A 22,449-nucleotide genomic window follows, 5' to 3' on the forward strand; every position below is an offset into this window, starting at 1 on the left:
CAACTGCCCAGCTCCCAGACATACCATCCTCCCCTCAAATAAGCAGCAAGCAACAGACTACATCAAAGCAGCTGTCCCATCCCGGCGGAGACGGGACTCCGCCGGGAGCCACCCCCCCCCCCCGCACCACCCGGCTGAGACGGGACCCTGCTGGGAGCCCCCCCCCCACAGCCCCCAAGGCCCCACCGTACCTCATGGCTGCCTGACGCAGCCCGTCCACCCGACATGCCCGCTAGAGCAGGGAACTGGCGTGCCTGACCCCAAGCTAGGGAGGAGTGGTCGAGCCACGGCTGCAGAGGGGAGAAGGCAGGAACAAAGCCCTGCGGAGAGGGCAGAGGAGGCAGGAACATCTCAACTCACTCGGCCACCACCTGGTGAACACGCCCCAGGAACCCCTTCCACTGCGTCCCCGCTTGTAAGTGGGGGCGGAGCTAACCGGGGGTGGGACCTGGGAGGAAGGGAGGGGGCCTGGGAAAGGATAAAAGGCCAAGAGGCTGAGAGGTCAGGGAGGAAGCAGGCCGCTGCAACAGAAGAGCAGCTGAACGAGAGAGAGGGAGGAGCCCAAGCACAGCCGGGGAGGACACGAGCACAGAGGAGTGAAGTAACCCAGCTCTGTCCTCCCACATTCTGAGACCACTGGGAAGCCTAAATGGGCCCAGGCCCAAGCCAGGCCACCAGGGGAGTAGAAGGCAAGGCGGGGCATAACGGGGGCCAGCAGGGGCATGAAAGCAGCATAGCTAGCACAAGCATAGTATTGTATATTTGGATATATATGGCAAAAGGAACAAAATGGAGTGACTCTTCTGCCCCCCCTAAGGTCCCTTTCCCCCTGGCTTATTGGGATGTTTGCTGTAAAATTCTTTAATTAAAGCTTTACAGTTTGTATCTTTGGAGCTGGCCCATTCAGCTTGACTTAATGGGAAATGAGTCCATTTGATAAGATAAAACAGTTCACCACATTTAATCTTGGCATCGAGAATTTCCTGCACTTCACGATGAATCTGACCACGAACCAGAGTCAGGGGTGGTGGTTCCATCTGGGGTGCCAATGTGAGGGTCCAGGATCCTTCTTCAAGTAGCTGGCATGGAAACAAGGGTGGACATGTTTAAGGTTTTTTGGCAGTTCCAGCTCAACAGTTACCTTATTTATAATTCTTTTGATTGGGAAAGGTCCCAAGCACTTCATCTTTAATTTTTTACAGTTCTGTGCATTAGGTAAGTGTTTGGTTGAAATGTACACCTTGCCTCCCACTGCTAAGTCCCAAAGTTCAGAGTGTTTTTTTTTTATCATACTGGGTCTTCTTGCACTCTCTGTAGTTGTCTGTTGATAACTGCCCAACCCCCTGCTATCCCTTGCTACCATTCTGTAAAGTCTGTGGGGGCTGACAAAGGGGGGGGGTGAGTTCAGGGAACGGTTTGCTTTCATATCCATATACCGCTTGGAAGGGGCTCACTTTGGTAGCGCTAAGCACGCTGTTGTTGTAAGCATACTCTGCGAAGGCAGCAGGCCCACCCAGTTGTCCTGCTGGAAGGACGTACAGCAGCGTAAGAACTGCTTGAGCACACGTTGGTGCATTTCGTCTGTCCGTCCGTCTGTGAGTGGTAGGCGGAACTGAGCCCTTGCTCCATCCCTGCCAGTTCACACAGATGCGATCAAAATTTGGCAACGAATTGTGGGCCGCAGTTGGAGATCACCTTAGCGGGAAAAGCATGTTGCCAAAAGATGTGCTGGATAAACAATTGGGCCAGTTGCTTGGCCATGGGGAGTTGTTTGCAAGATACGAAGTGGGCCTGTTTAGAAAAACTGTCCACAACGACCCAGATCATGGAGGAGGCAAATCAGTTATAAAATCTATAGATATACATTTTCAAGGCCGCGAAGCAGGGAAGAGAGGTTGTAAGTGTCCCGGCGATAAAACCCCCCTCTTTTTTGCCATGATACAGGTGGGGCATCCTGCTGTATATTCTCCTATATCCTTCCACAGCTCCGGCCACCAAAATTGTCTTTGAATCAAATGCACTGCTTTTACAAACCCGAAATGCCCCTCTTTGGATCATGCGCTCTTTGGATCACTCGTTTACGTAAGGAGGGGGTACGTAGAGTTTCTCCCCTTGGAGCCAAAGTCCATCTCCTGCCTTCACCAATTGTAAATCTTCCTCTGGGGGATTGTCACGGAAAGCTTGTTTCAGTTCTCCTAGAAACCCGTCAGGGGGCTCCCCCTTCTTCCGGCTTTGCAGACATGTAGTTACCAATGCGCTCAGCTGGGAGGGCATGAACAGTGAGTTGATAACCTCCTCCCTCTTGCTGTCGTGTTGAGGGAGGCGGGACAATGCATCCACCAAAAAGTTCAGTTTTCTGGGGATGTGCCGCCAGAACAGCCCCGCCCGCCACACTTGTTTATTGTTGAAGTTGCGAGTGGCAATGAGGGCGGCTAAATTCTTGTGATCTGTCCATAGTTCGAATGGTTCTCGCGCCCCCTCCAGGTAGTGCCTCCATTATTCTAGGGCCAGTTTCATAGCGGATGCTTCCTTTCCCCACACTGACCAATTGCGTTCAGTTGGAATGAATTTTTTGGGACAAGTATGCGCAAGGGTGCAATTGGCCATGTGGCCCCTCTTGGAGTAATATGGCTGCGCAGGCGACGTCGCTCACGTCACATTGCACCACAAACCTTTTGTTTTCATCCGAGTGTATTAGGCAGGGCTCAGATGTAAACCAGGCCTTCAGTTCATCAAATGCTTTTTGGCACTCTCCCATCCACGGGAGACTGGAACTACCTTTTGCGGCTTGCGGCCCCTTCCCCTTGGTTTTCAGCAGTTCTGTGAGGGGTAGAGTGACCTCGGCAAAGTTATTGATGAACCCCCTATAAAAATTTGTGAACCCGAGGAAACTCTGGAGCTGTTTACGGGTTCGAGGGGGCTCCCATTCCACCACTGCTTGTACTTTGGTTGGGTCCATTCCCAGCCCCCCCCCCCCCCCCCCCGTGGAGATGCAGTACCCCAAGAAACTGAGCTCCGTTTTGTGGAACTCGCACTTGGACAATTTGGTAAATAGTTTGTGCTTGTACAGAGATTGCAGCACCTCCCTCACCAACTGGATATGTGAGGGCAGGTCTTGTGAATATATCAAAACGTCATCCAGGTAACAGACCACGCCCTTATATAGGTATTTGTGCAACACTTTATTGCTTAAGTTCATGAATACCCCAGGAGCCCCCTTGAGACTGAATGGCATGACGAAATATTCATATTGACCCAGTGGTGTGTTAAAGGCAGTTTTCCACTCATCCCCTTCTTTGATGCGCACCCAAAAATAAGCGTCTCGGAGATCAAGCTTGGTGAAGATTTTCCCTTGGACACCTCCCTTAGGAGGTCCCATATGAGGGGGGAAGGGGTACGCATTACTCGTGGAAATCGCATTCAAGTTGCGAAAGTCAGTGCAAAGCCGTAAACTGCCGTCCTTTTTCTTTCTGAATAACACCGGGGCAGCATGGAGGGATTAGGTGGGTCGTATGAATCCCCTACGTAGGTTGAGTTCCAGGAATCTTTGTAACTCCTCCCTTTCCCCCCAACTCATTGAGTATAGCTTGGACAAGCAGGTTGTGATCGGCCATCCATTCCAGACTGAGGACGGCTTGGAACTTGGTGGCCAGGGCGATAATGAAAGTGCAGGGTTCCCAATGTTCCCCTGCCCCCAAGGCGCACACTTTGGTCCCTGTTCTACATGGCTCACCTTTCATCAGGCTCCTGTCCATCTGCTCAAACACATAGGATTTCTGAAGGGGCACAGTTTTTAGTCCTAACGCTTCCACTAGACTCAGGGATAATAAGTCTTTGGAGCATCCCGAGTCTAGTAGGGCGCTGATGCAGGAAAACCGTTTCGTAACGGGGTTCACTAAAGTTATGGGTACATAATACAAAGTCCTGGATAATCTCACCCGTAGTGGTGTGGCCATGGCTCTGACCTGCTGTTGCACGCTCGTCTGTTTCCCAACAGCTGGGCTCCTCCGTCGTCCTCCTTGGATTCCTCGGGGATCAGTTCCTGGAACTGCAACACCGCTAACTTGGCCTTGGCTGTTGGGGTTCCGGTGCTGCCAGTTTTCTTCTTCATATCTGGCTTCAATGGTGTGGAGGTCCTCGGCACCTTCGGCTTGCTGGGACACTCACGGACGATGTGATTCCCCCCCCCCCGGCACTTGAAGCACAACTTTGCCTTGGCTCTCCGGTCACTCTCCTCACGCAAGAGCTGCTCAGAGACTTGCTTGGGCAGACTGGGTCAGGGCGTCTTCTCCCAAGCTTCTTTCGGGAGGCCCCCTTGTTGTTTCTTATGGAGGGCGATCATCTTGTTGCGATCCTCTATCTCGCAAGCCAACTGGGTCCACCCAACCAGATCTCACGGTTCCCCCAGCTTCAGAGCCTCTCCATAGATGTGGGAATTTAGGCCCCTTTTGAATTGCTTGATCCTGGCCCCATCATCCCATCGCTGGACCTTGGAATTCAGTGCCCTGAGTTCGTTGAGGTAGTTTCGAACCGACCCAGCGCCCTGCTTCAGGTCTTGCAGGGCTGCTGTCGCATTAGTCTCTTGTAGGGTGTCTTCAAAGTGGTGTCACAAAGCTCTCAGAAGGTTGGTGGCTGAGTTCAGGGTGGAGGATCACCTCTTGAACAGGGTGACATACCATTGAGTCACCAGGCCCCAGAGACAACTGCTGATGTACACTACCCGCGATTGTTCCGTCGGGAAGTTGCAGGCCCAGACGCTGATATGCCCCCACACCATCACGATGAAATAGGCCAGTTCAGATAGGTCTCCATCAAACCTTGCCTCACTCACTCGGGGCCCCCCTGGTACCAGCACTGGCTCCTCTGGCCCAGGTTGAGGTTGGGGTACTGGGTTGCCCCCCGCGGTGGGTCACCTCCTATGGGGGCTCCCCCTCAGTGGGAATCAGTGGTCTTCCGCCCCCCTCCAGGACTGGTTGCAGGGGGGGGGCAGCCGCGATTCGCTCCCCCATCGTCCGCACTTGCCGGGCGAGGTTCTGCATCTCTTGGATCATGAATGTGTGCATGGCTTGCATCTCCTCCTGGAGTTGGCCACTTTGGGTGGCTAAGGCTTCTTGCATCGACTCCGTGGTCGCGTCCCTGGGCCCACTAGCCCGAGGGTCCTCTCCTCGACTCTCGTCATCCTGGAATCCCCAAGGGTGGTAGGAGCGTTGCAGCCCCGAAAGTTGGTGGTATTGTGTGTGGGGGTCCTCTCTCAGATCTCCGATAATACTCTCCCAGAGATCCATGGAGCCCCAGTCCTTTCTCCGCACTGTTACAGTGACCAGGGTGACCCACAGCCCTTCAGGCTTTGGTTCTTCCTCCCCGTCAGGTTTGGTAATCCCTGTAACCTGGTCCTGTTCACCAGCCATCGTGAGTCTGGGATTAGGCTAGGCCAGAGTAATAGTCAGTTCCAACAAAATGTCAGACCTAGAGCCAAGGAAAAGACAAGTGGAGTTCAAGATCTTTATTTCGGCTTCATGGGCATACACACGCGTTGTCGGAACTGATCTTCCCACCAGTCCCTCCAACTTATAAACCTTTGCCAAAGCGTACCAAGCTAAAGCGGGGGGGTTGCGCAGGGTTTCTATTAAGCTCTCATCACCACAGGTGTCGTTATCAGTTCCCGGGTCGCATCTCCTCCCATTCTCGGCCTTGGTTACATAGCAACTACCCAGCTCCCAGACAAACCATCCTCCCCTCAGATAAGCAGCAAGCAACAGACTACATCAAAGCAGCATAGCTAGCACAAGCATAGTATTGTATATTTGGATACATATGGCAAGAGGAACAAAATGGAGTGACTTTTGACACCTCCTCCCTCCCTCTCTTACTCCCTCCCTCTGCAGCAAGCCGCTGTTGCACTAAAAGACTCTCACCATAAGAACGATTTTCTAAGTGAATAATTTCATCTATAGAGACCTTTATTCACCAGAGCTTTCAGAATCAGCCCTAGCTGTAGTTGTTATGTGCCTGTGAAGCAGAGATATCGATAACAAGACTATTCTGATTAGATAACCACTGTGTTTTCCCTTGCCCATCAGACGCGTCAGTGCCCACCATTGAGAAGTCTCACAGCAGTCCTGGAAGCTCCAAATCATCCTCAGAAGGTCACCTGCGCTCCCATGGACCATCCCGCAGTCAAAGCAAAACTAGCGTCACTCAAACTCACCTTGAAGATGCTGGGGCAGCCATCGCCGCTGCTGAAGCAGCTGTCCAACAGCTCCGTCTTCAACCAAGTAAAAGACGCAAATAAAATTCCTCAGCATGGCAGCTTAATATTCATCTGTTGCTTCCCTCCCCAGCTGTCCTTTCCTTGCAGGGCTTTTCTTTCTCTTCTCAGCAAACTGAGTCAACATACCTCCATTTGTCTGTGTGTCAATATATATAAATATAATATATTCCTCCTCTTTAGCTCTCCTCTTTTATTTACATAGATTGCTGCAGAGCTGGCTGTTTCTCTGTGTCTCTGTCCATTTCATTGTGCACAGTGCACACTGTGGGGAAATTCTGTTGTGTCATTGCTTTAGTGTCACTAAACACCTCAACCAATAAATCAGACTTCAGGTATTTTGCTTCCAGTCCCCCATTTGTTGCAGAGAAAAGCCGCATTGTTTGCATTAGAAAGCAATCAAGAATCCCAAAACTTTTAAGAACCCCATAAAACAATTTCAGCCTTTACTAAACATGGCTCAGTTTTGCACTGACAAACAATGGCCATTCTACTTTTTGACATGATTGTTGAAGACAACGTCCTCGAGGTATTTGTAAGCTGAGCAAGGAATTATTAATAACCATCTGATTTGCTTTGCTGGGGCTGATTTGCTATGCTGGGGTGGGTTTGATAGTTTTTTTGGTTCAGTAAGGTTTAACAAATCGCAGCTCCTTGTTAGCTCTCCAGAGGGCAAGCCATCCCTCTTGGAATCGTTGGTTGAGGGTTTAGTTGTGAACAAGTGAGTATAATCCCTTTGTGGCATCCTCGTGTCATTCTCATGATGATATGGTGTGCCATAAAATCACTGGGTATAACGCAGAGAGAAGAAAATAAAACATTTTTTTCATTTTCTTCATCTTTTATGTTGTTGTTAAAAAGGAACAGCCAGTATAATTGCCCCTTTTAATGCTGTGCATGTGATGTCTCTTTGGTGTCCAGACACATATTTAAATCTGGGGCGGGGGGGGAACCTCCCACTTCTGTTTGCATGACTAACATTTAAGCTGGTTCCATCTGAGGATACATACTCTGGGTTTCCATTTCACCCACACTGCCACAGCAGCACATAAAAGCGGTCAATCTAGTAATGCAAGGAAGCAGAACAGACACAGCATTGCAGGCGTCCTTCCTATTCAAAGAACTCAGTCTGACAATCTGCCTCCACCAGCCAGTGACAACAGAGATCAAAACCAACTAGCCCTCAGGAAAGTGATGTCTGAAGGATCAGCCAAGCCTGAAGGAGGTGAGCGCAAAGGCAGGCCTAAGAAGTCAACTTTTCAAATGCCACTTTTTTTCTTAAAGTGTTTATCGATTGCTTTTCTTTAGACAAACCAAAAGCACACCTCTTACCAAGCTTACCGATTCCGCAGAGATTGATATTCAACCCTCTTTCCACAGCATTCAGTTTGAGAAAAAAAGCAAAATGTTTCCCAATCTTGCTAATCAGACGCAACTCCATTTTGAAAAACTCTGTGCTAAATCTGACCTTTGTTCAAAAGTGTATTGGTGACATTGCTTACTAAATAGCATGCAGTGAACATGAATTGTTTGAGAAGGATGAAACATTTTTTTACACGGTTAAAGTCTATAGCTTGTGGTTAGGAGTGCAGATTCTGAAAATGAGCCAAAAATATACACAAAAATTGCTGTTTTGAGTCATTACTGTGCTTTTCTGGAATGATTGCACAAATCCAGGATTCTTTGGTATTACATGCACATGAAAAATCTGTGTTCCTTTTCTCTAGACAGTGGCTTAGGGAAGCTGGCTTCCAGCCAGCTCAACCCTAGCTCAGGGTCCAACAGAACTGCTATTCTGGCTTGTTCCGTCTGCTTCCCTCTCTGCTTTGTGTGGATGGGGCCATTTTTTTTCTCTGAAAGTAGGATAGCTGGCAGCATTTTGTTCAGAGAGCTATAGGATTTGGACCACTTGGCCCAATTTTCTTGAAACTTGGAATGTCAGCTCTTGCTCCCCTACAATTTTGGTGCCATTTGGCTGAAAAACAGTCACTCCAGCACCCGCAAAAGAAAAACATCCCTGTAGGCAACAAACACTGAAATTCACCTAATCCATTCTCACATTTGTTTCTCTGAGACCCGTTTGTGATGTGATGATAATGATCTTGTGAGATGAATGTTTTAAAAACTAGAGCAGAAAGGTTTTTTTTTTAAAAAAATGAATCAGGCCTGTATATGGATTTTGTAATATAAAATTATTTACAGATAAATTAATACTTTTAACTCCTTGGTCATCATAATGTGCAGCTTCTTTAATTTGCTGTTTCAAAATTAAAGTAATGAAGAATAAGTTTTGCCAGTTTACTCCAGTTATAAATGGATAATTCCTAGTTTGTGTGATAAGCTCAAAAGGCATTCTGGTTTATAATACTGTCAAAACCTGAAAGCTTAAAACTTTGCATTCTCTACATTTTCTTTAATAGTTCAGTCATCCATCCTTAATGTTCCCTCAGATCATCAAACAGTTATGTTAGTACAAATGCCTTCCCTTCTACAAGTTTTTGGGCAGGTTTTTTGGAACCCCTTTTTCAGATAGATGTTGTCAATGTGGTTCTATTATTACTCATACTATCTCTTACATAATGGTGAACTGCCCCTTGCTAAAAAGAGAGAGAAAGCAGTGGATCCAGAGGTGGATTTTGGCACACAGTAAAAACTTGCCAGATTCAGTTTCGCAAACCCTTCTTTTGGATGTAAACTATGATTGTACAGCAGCCATTGCAAAGTTTTTGGCAGCTCCTTTTTTCTTTCAGGTGTAAAGGCTTAAAGTTAAATTAAAATTCTTTAGAAGAGGTATGTCATTGTTCCATGGTTTTTGGTTGCTCAAGACCTTGAACAAAAAATGGGGATAGAAAGGAAGTTAGTCATGGGATTTATTTATTTAAAAAGAAACACGCAGCATACTTCACAGATTGCTAAAAGAACAATCCGGAAGAAACATGCAGAGTAAATTACTCATGAGGTAAATCATTTTCCCATAATTAGAAAAAACAGTAATATTTAATGTCATGGGGCAGTAAGTCCTGGAAGAGGGGTGGTTTGCTTATCACTAATTGAGAGTGATTAGTCACACCCACCCACCCTAGGTGAATTCTTTGCCACAATGAGTGCTGCAGCCAATATTCCCTCTAAGCTGTGGATTGCCGTGAGCAAAAATTCAACCTTGTGAGCCAAAAGAGTCACCAGCATAAAGGGTGTGAACAAGCCCACACCCAAACATCACGTAAATTAGTTCCCTAGAAGAATATTACCATAACCTTGTAAAAATCCCAGAATAAATTATTTTAAACGATATTTTAAGAATGATTTTTGACATTAAAAGTGAAAACAGAATCAAGTCAAATTTCATTTGTAATTCTGGGAGAATTTCAGGCTTCACTCTGAGGTTGGCAGCCACAGGTAGCCACATGGAGCTCTTTCTTCTTCTTTTTTATGAAAAGAGACATTTGTAGGACGCAGGAGAGAATTTCATTTTCCTGAACGCAGCCAAATGCATATCTACCTGATTTCCTTTTAGAGAAACCCAACACAAGCATGTCTAAAACAGTCTTTTTTGTCTTTTGCTCATCCAAAACTTGATACATGTCTGTTTAAGCATTGCCTTTCGTTTTCTTACATACGAGCACTGGGAGAATGGCTGTAAAGTGTTTACTCAGCCTTCCCACCCCCCACCCCAATTCTGAAAAAGAAACAAAGCCATTTGTAGGATTTACATTAGGAAACCCATAGATATCCACCTCCTCTGAAGAGTAGCCAAAGGGAGCTGACGAAGACACTTGAAATTAGCAATTAGTTCGACTCCGAAGAAGTTGGCAAAGATGAGTAAAAAGATGTCGGACAGATGTTGGAAATATAAACATCATGAGGGTTCTTTTTTTCATATGTGGTGGACTTGTGAAAAAGCGAAAAAGTTTTGGCGGATGATACAACAAGAAATCTCTAAAATTCTGGGTTATGACTTTAAGAAAGTTGCAGAGACTTTTCTGTTAGGATTACAAATAGACAAATTTCCAAAAGAAGATAGGACTTTAATTTGGTATTTGCTCTCAGCTGCTAGGGTATTGTATGCGCAGTTGTGGAAATAAGAAAAAATACCAGAGAAATGGGATTGGATTGTGAAAGTTTTATCGTGGAGTGAGATGGATAAATTAACAAGAACTTTGAGAGACTATGATTTGGAAGTGTTTAAAAAGGAGTGGAAGAAATTTAAAAGATATATAGAGTTAGAGTGGAACGTAAAATGACAATGGACAATTTTTTAATATGAATGAGAAGAAAAAGATATTGAACTTTGATGGGTTAGGGATACCTTTATAATTGGACTTAAATATATAACTTCAGGGTAAGTCTAGTAACGGAGGGAGGGGGGATAGAAAACATCATATGGGTTAACGATAAAAATGATATAATTAAACATTGTAACCATATGTTATTAATAAACTGTTAAAACAAAGAAATTAGCAATTAGTTCAACTGAGAATGAGGCAAGCTTAGTGAAGCTGTGGAAAAGAGCAGAAGAAAGCCCATAGCTTGAATAAGACTTTGTTGTTCTTAAAGGTGCCAGTATGGGACTCCAGGCACTCTCTCTTACCCTTGCCTTCCCAAAGGAGGAGGGAGGAGCAGACTCCAGCTATGGAGGGAAGTGAGGTCCAGTTCTGCATCTTTCCTGCACAACTGAGGAAGGTGGCAGCAGCCCCCAGGAATGCACAATGCACAAAATTCTCAGTTCAATTATGCTTGTCGCACCCTTGTTCCTGGCTCCACTCCAATGTCTCCTGGCTCCACCCCCAAAGTCCCCAGATATTTCTTGAATTGGACTTGGCAACCCTGTTTCTCCACCCACCCCACCCCCAACCACCACAGTATATAGGTACAAATAAACATGGGGCAGGAAGAGTCACCCAGGACAGGACATAGTCCGGACAATGAGCAAAGGCCAAAGCCGAGTGTGCCAGCACAGCTTAGCAGGAACACTGACTGCACTGGGGAAATGGGCCACTGATGAACCTGGGTTGGTTTGTGCAGAAGCAGAAGTTTTGAAATGATTTACCCTAGGAAGATCGCTCGGAGCTTACGGTGATCGTGCTGAGTCCAGTTCAGCACATTCACAGCAAATATCAGGAATTAAGGACATAAATATAAGCACAGAAGGAACTGCATGTACATAAAATCTGTTTCGAGTAGCCAAATTGTGGTTTGACCGTGAAGTTTGAACTGGGCTATAGACAGGCCCAGTGCCAGGGGTTTTGGCACCCTAGGCTGATGGCTCCACCTCACCCTGACTTCGTGCCCTGCCCCTGCACAGGAACTTACCCCAGTCCCCAGCTAACCTGTGGCGGAGGGGAGGGATCCAAGCTTGGATTCAGATATGTGGTGCGGCACTCTATCCAGGGCTGGAGGTGCTGGCTTGGGAAGGCATTTGGCTCTGCTCTGCACAACTTCCAACCAGGAAGACCCTGAGCCGAAGGGGCAGCGACTTCGCAGCTGCTTCCCACAGCTCCCCTCCTCCCAGGCAACTGAGCTTCCAGTCCTGACTGTCTCCACACACCCAGCACTCCGAGCTTCTTCCCACCCACCCCCCTCCATGTCCCTTTGCGGGAAGCCCAGCCACCGGCACTCTACCAGACAGCTGCCTCCTGGGTCGCAGTGGCCCCACCCAGGCCAAAGGTTGCTACAAGAAGCAGAGCACACCCACCGCCCCGTTGGGAAGGGCTGGGTGGCTACTGCAGCTCCTCCACATTGGCCCAGTTTAGGGGCAACTGCTGTTGCCTGCTTGGGGCCACATGGAGGAGCAGAGTACACCTGGCCATCACCACTCCACTGTGCTGGGAAGGGCTGGGTGCTTTCACCAGCTGGGTGAGGTAGGCATGCAGGAACCGCCCTTGCCACCAGATGGCACTATAGGTGGCCGCCTACCTCGCTGACTTGGGCATGCCAGCCCTGGGTATAGATTCAGTTCCCCCATCTCTTGACTGCTGAGTTGATGACAATTTGCAGCTCGGTGTGTGAACTAATTTCACGGAACGTTTCTGCGTCATGCCTCTCAGATAGTATTTGATCTATCATTTATGCATGCAAGTCATGGCACTGCTACCAGTCCACAGTGTTGAAACTGAATTCCCAAATGTGACTTCCCTATGGTTAACTGAGACCAGTCTGCAGCATAAACTGTAAATAGCAAAGAGATGGAAAAACAATAGTTGGATTCACGATCCCTTTTCCCAGGTTAAGACGGCAATTTAAAAACTGAAAAATACTTGTTTTACCTAACAAAAATGACTAATCAACCCCTTCCCTGCAAAGTGCCTTATTAGGTAAACATAATGTCTTATTTATTATAGGGCAGGGGTGGCTAAACTGAGGCTCGGGAGCAACATGTGGCTCTTTCACACATATTGTTTGGCTCTCAAAGCATCCACCTCCCTGTTGGCTAATCTTAGAGAAGGCATTTGGCTCTTTAAATCACTTCTCCAAGCCAAGCCAGCCAGCAGCTTGGAGAATGCATTTAAAGTTAAAGTTGTTTTTTTTCACCTCTTCCTCTCTCATCTTCCTTCCTTCCTTCCTTCCTTCCTTCCTTCCTTCCTTCCTTCCTTCCTTCCTTCCTTCCTTCCTTCCTTCCTTCCTTCCTTCCTTCCTTCTCTCATACATCTGACTTTTATTCTATGTGGCTCTTAGGTTAAGCAAGTTTGGCCACCCCTGTTATAGGGAATAGGTTATGAGTCCTGGCTCCAGCCTGGTGGAACACTCTCGCAAGTGAGATCAGTGCTCTGCAGGATCTGCTTCAGCCTGTAAAACTAAAATGTTCCACCAGACCTTTGGTTGAGGCAATGGGTGTCTCATCATTCCAGCCTTCCCTGCTCCAACTCCCCCCACAACTCAGCTTATTCAATAACTGTAAGGGGTGTTTGCCCACTGCCCTTTTTAAATCTTGGGCATTTTATAGACCTATGAGCCATCTTTGTCTGTTAAATTATGTTAATTTATTGAATTGTAGAACATTTTTATTGTTTTATTTCCTGCATGCAGACAATAGCAGGATAAAAATCCAAACAATAAACCAATAAAAATGTCTAATGGAATATTATTGTAAGGAGCAATATTGGTGAACACCATGAAAGAAGTGTGTTACACGAGCATAATGTGGGAGGAGAAGGTGCCAATATGGAAGGGGCAGTGTCAGGCTGGAATCAGAGAGATCCAGGTTGAAATTCCTACTGAGCCATAAACCTTGCTATGTAACAATTGACAGGAGAAAAATAGCTGAGGGCCAGCATGCTGTAGTGGTTAGGAGTGTTGGTCTGAACCGTAAAGTTTGCTATGTAACCATGGTCAAGGTGTGATTTGGAATGTGTTCTTTTGTTGTTCACTGCCCTGAGACTCTTAAGAGTTGAGTAAAAAGATATACATTTTCCAACTCGATGAAAAAATGGAATGAAGTGGGAAAAGGGGAGAATCATTTCTATTTATAATTTCGATACATGGATCACCCTTAGTGCATTGGGTGGGTGATAAACAACAATGAAATAGAATGTATCATAGGCATTATTAAAATATTATAAATACATTATTACATCCTTAAAAGCAATCCCCAGATGGTGTTAAATAATCAGTCTTTAACCAGATCCAAGCTGTGCTACTGCCTCACTAACAGAATAAGGAGGAGGCAGAGAGAGAAGGAAAGAGAGCAGAAAGAGGGTACCCAGCCATAATATTACTCATTGCTGTCCTCAACCAAAAACCTCGTGGAGCATCTTTGCCTTGCAGGCTCTATGGAATTGCATTAAGTTTTGCAGGGTCCTGTTGTTATGTGGCAGAGACTTCCACCAGAGTCAAGAAATCCCTGGCTCTGGTTGAGGACAACTAGGAAGTCAACTAGGAGAGCCAGTTTGGTGTAGTGGTTAAGTGTGCGGACTCTTATCTGGGAGAACCAGGTTTGATTCCCCACTCCTCCACTTGCACCTGCTAACATGGCCTTGGGTCAGCCATAGCTCTGGCAGAGGTTGTCCTTGAAAGGGCAGCTGCTGTGAGAGCCTTCTCCAGCCCCACCCACCTCACAGGGTGTCTGTTTTGGGGGAGGAAGGGAAAGGAGATTGTGAGCCGCTCTGAGACTCTTCGGAGTGGAGGGCGGGATATAAATACAATATCTTCATCTACCTCACAGGGTGTCTGTTGTGGGGGTGGGGAAGGTAAAGGAGATTGTGAGCCACTCTGAGACTCTTTGGAGTGGAGGGCGGGATATAAATCCAATATCTTCATCTACCCCACAGGGTGTCTGTTGTGGGGGAGGAAGGTAAAGGAGATTGTGAGCCGCTCTGAGACTCTTTGGAGTGGAGGGCGGGATATAAATCCAATATCTTCATCTACCTCACAGGGTGTCTGTTGTGGGGGAGGAAGGTAAAGGAGATTGTGAGCCGCTCTGAGACTCTTCAGAGTGGAGGGCGGGATATAAATCCAATATCTTCATCTACCTCACAGAGTGTCTGTTGTGGGGGAGGAAGGTAAAGGAGATTGTGAGCCGCTCTGAGACTCTTCGGAGTGGAGGGCGGGATATAAATCCAATATCTTCATCTACCTCACAGAGTGTCTGTTGTGGGGGAGGAAGGTAAAGGAGATTGTGAGCCGCTCTGAGACTCTTCGGAGTGGAGGGCGGGATATAAATCCAATATCTTCTTCTTCTTCTTTAGAGCCAGGGATCACCAGTAGATTGCTCTCAGCAGAGTGTAACGCTTTTTGGGGAACATATCAGAGGAGGCAGTCCCAAAGATATGTGGGTTCCAGATTACTCAAGGCCTTAAAGGTCAATACCAAAACCTTGAACTTAACTGTACTCCACTGGAAGCCGTTGTAGCTGGTGCAGCACAGGTTGACAATATGCCATCCATGATATTCCATTCAGGACTCATGCCGCCGCATTCTGGATCAATTGGAGTTTCTGGGTCAGTCTCAAGGGCAAGCCAGCATAGAGGGAGTTATAATGCTCTGGTTTGGAGGTGACCATTGCATGGATTATTGTGACTAGGTCAAGGCGCAGCAAGAAAGGAGTCAGTTGCCAAGTTTGGCGTAGATGGAAAAATCTCCAAAGGAAGTTTAGAGTACTAGTAAGGGGCCAAAAGTTAAAAACATCCATAGTTATAGACTATTTTATAGTTATAGACTAGTTTATTACAAAAACATATAAAAACCTTGCAGAGGCCCAAATGAAGCCTCATAAAATCATCCAAGTGACAAATGCACATGAAAGATACATATATGATCTGCTGCATCGTGGCCTGCAGAGGCCTTCTTCAGAGATCAGATAGCACAAATTACAACATACGACAAAGTCCCTATTACACTTGTAAGACAACAAACAAATAATATAGTACCCAAAATGGAATGCTGTTCAGAGAGATTTAAAATTTATACATTATTATTGATTGATATGATATTGCCCAACAACAGTGTGATGCAGTGGCTAAAAAGGCAAATACAATTTTGGGCTGTATCAACAGAAGTATAGTGTCCAGATCACGCGAAGGGGCTTATCAACAGAAGTATAATGTCCAGATCATGCAATGTGATGGTATCACTTTACTCTGCTCTGGTAAGACCTCACCTAAAGTATTGTGTTCAGTTTTGGGCACCACATTTTAAGAAGCATATAGACAAGCTGGAACGGGTCCAGAAGAGGGCGACAAAGATGGTGAGAGGTCTGGAGACCAAGTCCTATGAGGAAAGGTTGAAGGAGCTGGGGATTAGCCTGGAGAGGAAGCAGCTGAGAGGTGATATGATCACCATATTCAAGTACTTGGAGGGCTGTCATATAGAGGATGGTGTGGAATTGTTTTCTGTGGCCCCAGAAGGTAGGACCAGAACCAATGGGTTGAAATTAAATCAGAAGAGTTTCCGGCTCAACATTAGGAAGAACTTCCTGACAGTTAGAGCGATTCCTCAGTGGAACAGGCTTCCTCGGGAGGTGGTGGGCTCTCCTTCCTTGGAGGTTTTTAAACAGAGGCTAGATGGCCATCTGACAGCAATGAAGATCCTGTGAATTTAGGGGGAAGTGTTTGTAAGTTTCCTGCATTGTGCAGGGGGTTGGACTAGATGACCCTGGAGATCCCTTCCAACTTCCAAAATAGCCTAACAAATATTTTACAATGCCATAAAAACAGATGATTAAAGATGGAAAAACACTAGCCAATCAACATTCATGACCTGGGCCTCCATAGATAAGGAGGTATCCAGGACCATGCCCAACTCCTGATGGTTTGCACTGGTGTCAATAGCACACTGTCAAGACTGGGAAGTCTGTGTCCCAACCAACACACACACACACACAAACCTTGTCTTTGTTGGATTTAGTCTCAGCCAGCTTATTTTAGCCATCCCACCATGGCCTCCAGACTCACAGCCAAATTATGTAGGATGGAATCTGGGTGGCCATCCAATAAAAAAGACTCCTTTAGTAATTCGAAGGAAGGACTTATAACCAAGGATGAATATAAACAAATCACCAGTGCTTGCAGAGAAAAAATTAGGAAAGCTAAAGCTCAGTATGAGCTTACGTTGGCCAAAGATGCTGAAAACAACAAAAAAGGGGTTATTTTCTTATGTTCAGGGTAAGAAAAAGAGCAAGGACGTGATGGGCCCACTGCGAGGGCAGGAAAGTGAAATTGTAACAGGTAATGAAGAGCGGGTGGAACTGCTCAATTCCTACTTTTCTTCGGTCTCCTTTGATCAATTCTACTAGATTTTCTAAGGAAAGGAAATACATTCTTACCTGTCACTTGAGAGTGTGCATTGAAGTCACTGTAATAATTATTATTGGCTTCAAACATACTCAATTAACTGTTTAAAAATATCTTGTAAGTAGAAAATTAAGACAGAGAATTAGAAGAAAACATCATAATGAAATTATTTCATTTTGTTTTCTTGCCAATTCCATTATGTCAGTTCTTGTGAGACACAGGGATGCCATTCACTAAGCTACATGGGTTGGTGAGGTTTGAACCCAGGTCTTCCATGCTCAAGGATCCCTCCAATGCATATGTGTAAACTGGGGGGCAGGGTTTTGGGGCTCAAGCCCATTGGAATTTTCTAGGAAGTGGTCTGAGCCTCCCCTGGGCAAACACTGCCACACAATAATGAAACCTACAGGCTCCAGGGAGCCCGTGGTAAAGTAGCTACAGGGCCTACATTTCCCAGGATCCCTTCTGTTCCTCTGATTGGGTATGCACCTAACCCAGAGGGGTGGGACCTGAGAGGAAAGCATAAAAAGGCCAGCTAGAGAGGGAAGTGTTATCTCTGAAAAGGCTGGGCTTGAAGAGGCTGTAGCTGGGAAGAGATCCTTTATCCAAGAAGGTTGAGTGAGTCTGTTGAAATTAGAGAAAGGGAAGTTGTGTTAGGGCTTTTATCTATGTTTTGCACCACCTTTGCTGTTTTCATATTCACTGTTGCACTAAAAGTTTTTACAACCCACTTGTTTTGTCTTGAGCAGTTATAGTAAACCCGTTATTGTAACGCTGCCTGAGTCCTCATATCTCTTCAGCCACAAATAAAAGGTTTCGTTAAGAAGGAAGACCCAGGAGTTGGGTGGCTCTGAGCCCCCCAAACAGCCCTTACCAGACTGGTGGCAACCAGTAGAAAGCCCTTCCTGGTGTCAGGTTCTGTGTAGCACTCAATTCCACCTCTTTGATGTAAATCAAATTAGGTTTATTGTCTGAATGATATGCATATACACAGCAAAAACTGACTTTGCTGAAATGAATTGGTCAGTTCATACCTTTATAAATCACGGCCAACCGTTAATTAAACAGAGATTCAGGTGTCTAAATTCTGGCGGGTTAAAAATTCAAAGACAAGCACCTTAGCAATACCCCCCTCGCACACAGTTCACAGTCTTTTCCAAAAGCAAAAGTAAAAATAATAGAATCATAGAGTTGAAAGGGACCTCCAGGGTCATCTAGTCCAACCTCCTGCACAATGCAGGAAACTCACAAACACTTCCCCCTAAATTCGCAGGATCTTCATTGCTGTCAGATGGCCATCTAGCCTCTGTTTAAAAACCTCCAAGGAAGGAGAGCCCACCACCTCCCGAGGAAGCCTGTTCCACTGAGGAATCGCTTTAACTGTCAGGAAGTTCTTCCTAATGTTGAGCCGAAAACTCTTTTGATTTAATTTCAACCCATTGGTTCTGGTTCTACCCTCTGGGGCCACAGAAGAGCTCCAGTCTGAGAGATAAGAGGTGGCCTTCATATGATATGATTACCATATCATATCATATGGAATGATTATTTCTGTTTTATTACAAAAGTACCAGAAAGGACAGTGCAAAGCAAATGCAGGCAACTAATACAAGGAATTAAAGCAGGCCTCCCCACTCTACACAATTATGGCAACACACAGCTCTTGACACCTGGTCCCCTGCTCATATGACACAATCCATTTTAGATTTTCAAGGAAAGATAATGATATTCAGAGACATGAATGGGGTAATGGATCCTGTGAAGAAATGCATTTTTTCCTGGGACATTGTGAGGCAGGAACCTTTAAACCCCAATGTGTGCTTTTTCCTCTGGGTTGGAAAGAAGGGAATCAGTAGTGCAATGATTTTCCAAGCTCTTCCAAGCTAACTGAGCTAGCAGGACAGACCATGGGCATATAAACTTCTCCTCCTTTTTTCTCCAGGCAGGAAACTTGTGGAGGCATCACATGCTAGAGAGTCTTCTGGAAGGCAGGTCTCTGGAGATAGGAAAAACTGTTTTGACCTGGGTCAAGGGGGTGGGCAAAGAGATTTGATAACATTTCTGACAATAGGAAGAGATGGTCTGTTGCAGCTGCACGCAGGGGAGACAGACCTCCACCTGAGATTAGGGTTACCAAGTCTTACCTGTTTCCTTTTTGTCTATCCATCTGGCTGGCCTAGAGGGCTGAAAGACACTTGATATCGTAAAAGGTAATTGTGATCTGAAAAAGTTTTTGGTTGTATCTTTGGACTCTTTAGATTAATAACTAAAGTTTTTATATCCAGCACATATCAGTCCTTAAATAAGTTTGATGTCTGTTGGAAAAGAAAGTATAGACATTAGTCCTGACTGGCTGCACCCACTTTCAACATAGCAACAGTCAAACTGTGAGGTCTTTGCTGGACTCAACATACTTGCTTGGCTCCAATTTTCATTTTGGGGGAAAGTGAGATATGGTTGGGGGGACATGAAGATTAGAGGCTGTGTAGAAACACTATTTTGTGAGGGTTTAACTGTGAGTGGGATGGGGAGAAACTACCAGACTTGAGGAAGGCCTTGGCCTAATCTCATCCTCATCCCCCCCCCCTCCTGTCTATAGCCAGTAGTCTGAGGGCAGCTCCATAGAGACAACAGGAAGTCCATCAGAGGTTACGGGAAATCTGGCCCAGAATGCTGCAAGAGGGAGAACCAGTTCCTGGGTGGGAACTGCTGTTTACATTAGTGGGTTTGGGGCAGGAAGCCTTCAGTTCAGTACTGTTCAATTCAGTCATCGGTTTGTGCTTGCAAAAAAACAAAGCCCTGTTCCTGGGCCAGAGTTGGTGGCCATCTTTGGCAATATGTTTGACCAACTTGGTGTAGTGGTTACGTGTGTGGACTCTTATCTGAGAGAACTAGGTTTGATTCCCCACTCTTCCACTTGCAGCTGCTGGAATGGCCTTGGGTTACCCATAGCTCTCGCAGAGCTGTCCTTGAAAGGGCAGCTTCTGGGAGAGCTCTCTCAGCCCCACCTACTTCACAGAGTGTTTGTTGTGGGGGAGGAAGGTAAAGGCGATTGTAAGCTGCTCTGAGATTCAGAGTGAAGAGCGGGATATAAATCCAATATCATCATCTTCTTCTTCTTCATGGTAGGGAGAGAGATGGAGCGTTTTTGCCTATTTTATTTCTTCCATTCACTTCTGATATACCTGTAAATAGTTAAGAGTTTTAAATAAATCTTTTAATTGTTGAAGGAGTGAAGGAGAGACCCCTGAATAATTAATGAATAACTCTATAAAATAATAAATGAAAATATACTCTTGTATTTAAAAAGCAAAAAGGGTGTCTGATGTAATATTAAAGAAGTTGCAATGTGATAACAACCCAGCCAGACCTTCAGATGGTGTGTGAGTCACAGATGTGTATTGGTGACAGGCACTCCTATAAAGAAGCTCCTTGCCTAATAGAGATAAGCAGGGAGAAAAGGGGAGGGAGGAAGTGAATCAAGATAATGTGTAAAGGGCAAGGCTGAAGCTTCGCTTTTGCTTAAAGCTGTTGGTTGAGAAGGGGGGGGGGGGCTGTTCATTATTTTTGGGAGCCTTGATGCTCAAATGAACCTTGCTATTGGTGCCAAATAGTAAAATACCTCGTTTTCAATCAGTAAGTGTGCGTCTCGCTTATTCCCCTGCTACAGAGTCCCTCTGTACCACATAGTTCCTCCAACTGCTTGAAAACATTCGGAGAGGATCAGGGAATCCCTAGGGAACAGAAAAGTGGCAAAATGGCCAGTTGCCAACTCTTCAGCCCCCCCCCGTGCCCCCGCCAAGATCCCTGGAAACCCCGAGGCAGGTTCCTAGTGAAACAGGAGGAAAGTTAGGAGGCTGTTAGGCAGGAACAGGAACAGAGCCTAAGTGCATAAGGAGTCCCTTTATACCTCCCCTCTACTACCGCAGATGGCAGGAACATCCTCCTAGCTAAAGTAAAGGCCCTTCTAGTGTTGTGAGATTCAAGGAGGTATAGATCTCAGAAACTAATCACAGTTGGTCCTGGTTAGTCCAACTAACTAATCACGGTTGGTCCTGGAAACCCCAAGGCAGGTTCCTAGTGAAACAGGAGGGAAGTTAGGAGGCTGTCCTACTTAACCAGAGCCCAAGACAGAGACAGTGATGGCAGCAATATCCTGAGGGCAGTCGAGTGGAACAGCCCCTTCAGAACAGAATACCAGAAAGGGTAGGCAAAGCCAGGGCTCGCCAGCAGAGGCAGGCCTAGTCCGCCACAGGGAGCTTTAAAAATTTCCTAATGGATTCAGGTGGAGTGGCTGTGTTGGTCTGAACAAAGTCTGAGTCCAGTGGCACCTTTAAGACCAAGAAAGTTTTATTCTGAGCATAAGCTTTTGTGTGCATGCAAACTATTTCATTTAGATTTAGATGGGCAGCTGCGCTGGACTGAAGCAACAAAACAGTGTTTGAGTCCAGCGTAGGGTTGCCAAGTCCAATTCAAGAAATAGCTGGGGACTTTGGGGGTGGAGCCAGGAGACTTTGGGGGTGGAGCCAGGAGACATTGGGGTGGAGCCAAGACCAAGGGTGTGACAAGCATCATTGAACTCCAAGGGAGTTCTGGCCATCACATTTAAAGGGACTGCACATCTTTTTAAATGCCTTCCTTTCATAGGAAATAATGAAGGATGGGGGCACCTTCTTTTGGGGCTCATAGAATTGGACCCCCTGGTCCAATCTTTTTGAAACTTGGGAGGTATTTTGGGGAGAGGCACTAGATGCTATACTAAAAATTTGGTGCATCTATCTCAAAAAACAGCCCCCCCAAGAGCCCCTGATACCAGCGGCTCAATTCCCCATCATTCCCTATGGGAATCGTTCACGGAGGTGCATGATGGCTGTGGGGGTGGGGCTTCCCACGCCGGCCAGTTGGCTGGGGGAGGGGGGAAGCCTGTAAAAGCAAGGGATCCCCCTCTGGGACCTGGGGATTGGGAAGCCTAGTCCAGTGGCACCTTTTAAGAGCAATAAAGTTTTATTCTGGATGTAAGCTTTCATGTGCATGCACACTTTTGTCAGATACAGGTGAAACAGAGTTTAAAGTTAAGATGTATAAGTACTGGGGGAAGGACATTGGAGATGGCAACGGAGGACTCCTGATTCCACAGCTCCAGCCTGAGCACCCTGATACACCCACAGCCTCTGCTTCTCTCCACAGCAAACTAAGAAGCTCTAATGAAGAAACCGGGAGGACATCGATCCCCACAAAAAACAAGAGTCCAGGCAAGTGTAAAATCTTTTCTTGATCTAGAAGCCCACTCAGTTGGGGAAATAAGCTTTGCCATGGGAGGGAAGAAAATGGCACTGGAAACTGTGCAAAAAAGAAAGACGCTCCAGAAGACCCCATTACTGCTTCTACTATACAAACTCTCTTGAAAAACTCTCTGCAATATACAGAACAAACTATTTTAGAAAAACTGGACTCTAAATT

At 46.2% G+C, this 22,449-nt stretch overlaps 1 protein-coding gene across 1 annotated transcript in view; it reads left to right on the plus strand.

The window, feature by feature from the left end:
- The window catches only part of PCLO (piccolo presynaptic cytomatrix protein), a 346,649-nt gene that overhangs the window by 258,275 nt on the left and 65,925 nt on the right, over positions 1–22,449 (plus strand). Inside the window, exons 19-20 of the mRNA XM_060258536.1 lie at positions 6,081–6,275; positions 7,311–7,493. Of these exons, the coding sequence (XP_060114519.1) occupies positions 6,081–6,275; positions 7,311–7,493 (378 nt within the window). The remainder of the gene's footprint in view (positions 1–6,080; positions 6,276–7,310; positions 7,494–22,449) is intronic.

Source organism: Heteronotia binoei, chromosome 17, assembly GCF_032191835.1.
Source record: "Heteronotia binoei isolate CCM8104 ecotype False Entrance Well chromosome 17, APGP_CSIRO_Hbin_v1, whole genome shotgun sequence".
NCBI lineage: Eukaryota > Metazoa > Chordata > Lepidosauria > Squamata > Gekkonidae > Heteronotia > Heteronotia binoei.